Genomic DNA, 1,903 nt, shown 5'->3' on the forward strand with positions numbered 1-1,903 from the left:
TCCTGTCCTTGTTGGGCAAGACAAAGCCGTACCGCAGTCTCTCCGTCCAGCCTGGCTTCACGTCTGGGGTACTGTCACGTGACTGGATCAGCACGGGCACAGCGGCGGAGGAAACGGCCGCTGGATGTCCCACAGGAAGAGGCAGGGAGGGCTCCGAGTCGGAACGCGACCTGCCCCTGTGTGGCAGGTTCGGAGCATCATCGTCTTCAGTAGGCTTCTTTGGTGAGTCTGCAGAGTGCGTGGCTGTTGTGGCACGTGCATTCACAGGGCTGTTAGCAGCACTGTCGCTGAACACCTGGGCGGAACGAGAGTGAGACAACGGGGCCGATGCACGTCTGGAGAAGACTGGTTTGTGAGAGTCGGCGTCAGCTGCTGAAGATGACGTGGTGTTTGTTTTTGTGCCGTTGGTGGTTACCGTTGTGGGTTTCTGGGGGCAAGGGTTTCTGGCGGCTGCCTTGGAAGCTAGGTCTGCCGGTTTTGGTGGTAAGGGGGGTGGGTTGTGATTTTTAGATGGTTTGGGTTGCTCATCAAGTGCTGCAGCACCTGGATCACACTTCTCCATGTTTTGTTCTACACGTTCAACTGTAACCTTCGGTGGTGAAGGAGGTGGACAGTGATTTACAGCTTGTTGAGGTTGTTCATCAGCTGCACCACCTGTACATTTCTCCACATCGTGCTCTGCATTTGCATTTGCACCCTTTGGTGGTATACGAGTTTGTTTTGGTTGTTCTTCAGCTGCATCACCTGCACCACACTTCTCAACACGTTCAGCAGTTCCCATTGGTGGTAAGAGGGGTGGACTGTGATTTACAGATGGTTTAGGTTGATCATCAGCTGCACAACCTGTACATTTCTCCACATCGTGCTCTACACATGCATCTGTACCCTTTGGTGGTGTGGAAGGTGGACTGTGATTTACAGCTTGTTTTGGTTGATCATCAACTCCAGCACCTGTACATTTATCCACATCGTGCTCTGCACTTTCAGCTGAACCACTTGGTGGTATGCGAGGTGGACTGTGATTTACAGATGGTTTAGGTTGCTCACCAACTGCAGTGCCTGTACATTTATCAACGTCATGTTCTACACATTCAACTGTACCCTTTGGTGGTGAGCGAGGTGGACTGTGATTTACAGCTTGTTTTGGTTGATCATCAACTGCGTTACCTGTGCACTTCTCCACATCGTGCGTAACATGTTCATGTGCACCTCTTTGTGGTAAGGGGGGTGGGTTGTGATTTTCAGATGGTTGGGAATGCTCATCAGCCACAACACCTGTACAACATTTCTTCATGCCGTGCTCAACACGTTCATCCGTACCTCGTGGTGGCAAGGGGGGTGGACTGTGATTTACAGCTTGTTTAGACTCATCAACGCCAGCACCTGTACCACACTTCTCAACGCCTTGCTCTGCACGTTCAGCTGCTGCCCCAGAGGCCGACGAAGATGGCCGCACAGGACCTCCACCTCCACCACCACCACCACCACCCTCCCCAACCAGACCCCTCAGCCGGGTGGGGTCGGCAGGCGGGTAGCGGTCCGGGAAGCACACCTCCTGACCACGCTCCATGGCCTCCACCCGGGCACGGAACTCGCCCAGGGCCTCGTAGGCCGGCTCCTCCCAGTAACTCTCCTCGTCAGAGTTGTACTGGAACCGCGTCTTGGCCGGAGGGGTCCCTCCGTCCCTGACGTAGCTGTAGAGGTCGTCTATCTCATCCATCAACAGGTCCTCGCGGCTTTTGGAGCGTCTCGCGGGGCGCCTGTCGGAACCGTGGGTGTCTGGCTGCTCGGGGGAGAAGATGTTGGAGCCTCCCGAGGTGCGGGTCTGGGTCTTCTTCCTCTTCAGCACGGAGTCCGGCACACTGACGATCAGGTGTATGGTGTTGTTGTAGTTGCTCACCAT

The 1,903-nt window shown here is 55.0% G+C and overlaps 1 protein-coding gene across 1 annotated transcript in view; it reads right to left on the reverse strand.

Annotated features, from left to right (window-relative positions):
* Nucleotides 1-618: 618 nt before the first annotated feature.
* Nucleotides 619-1,903, reverse strand: part of LOC143295166 (uncharacterized) — a 6,722-nt gene continuing 5,437 nt past the window's right edge. The window contains exons 2-3 of the mRNA XM_076606739.1: nt 1,390-1,903; nt 619-800 (exon numbers count right to left, since the gene is read on the reverse strand). The exon at nt 1,390-1,903 is cut by the window's right edge and continues 15 nt beyond it. Of these exons, the coding sequence (XP_076462854.1) occupies nt 619-800; nt 1,390-1,903 (696 nt within the window). The remainder of the gene's footprint in view (nt 801-1,389) is intronic.

Source organism: Babylonia areolata, chromosome 20, assembly GCF_041734735.1.
Source record: "Babylonia areolata isolate BAREFJ2019XMU chromosome 20, ASM4173473v1, whole genome shotgun sequence".
Lineage (NCBI taxonomy): Eukaryota > Metazoa > Mollusca > Gastropoda > Neogastropoda > Buccinidae > Babylonia > Babylonia areolata.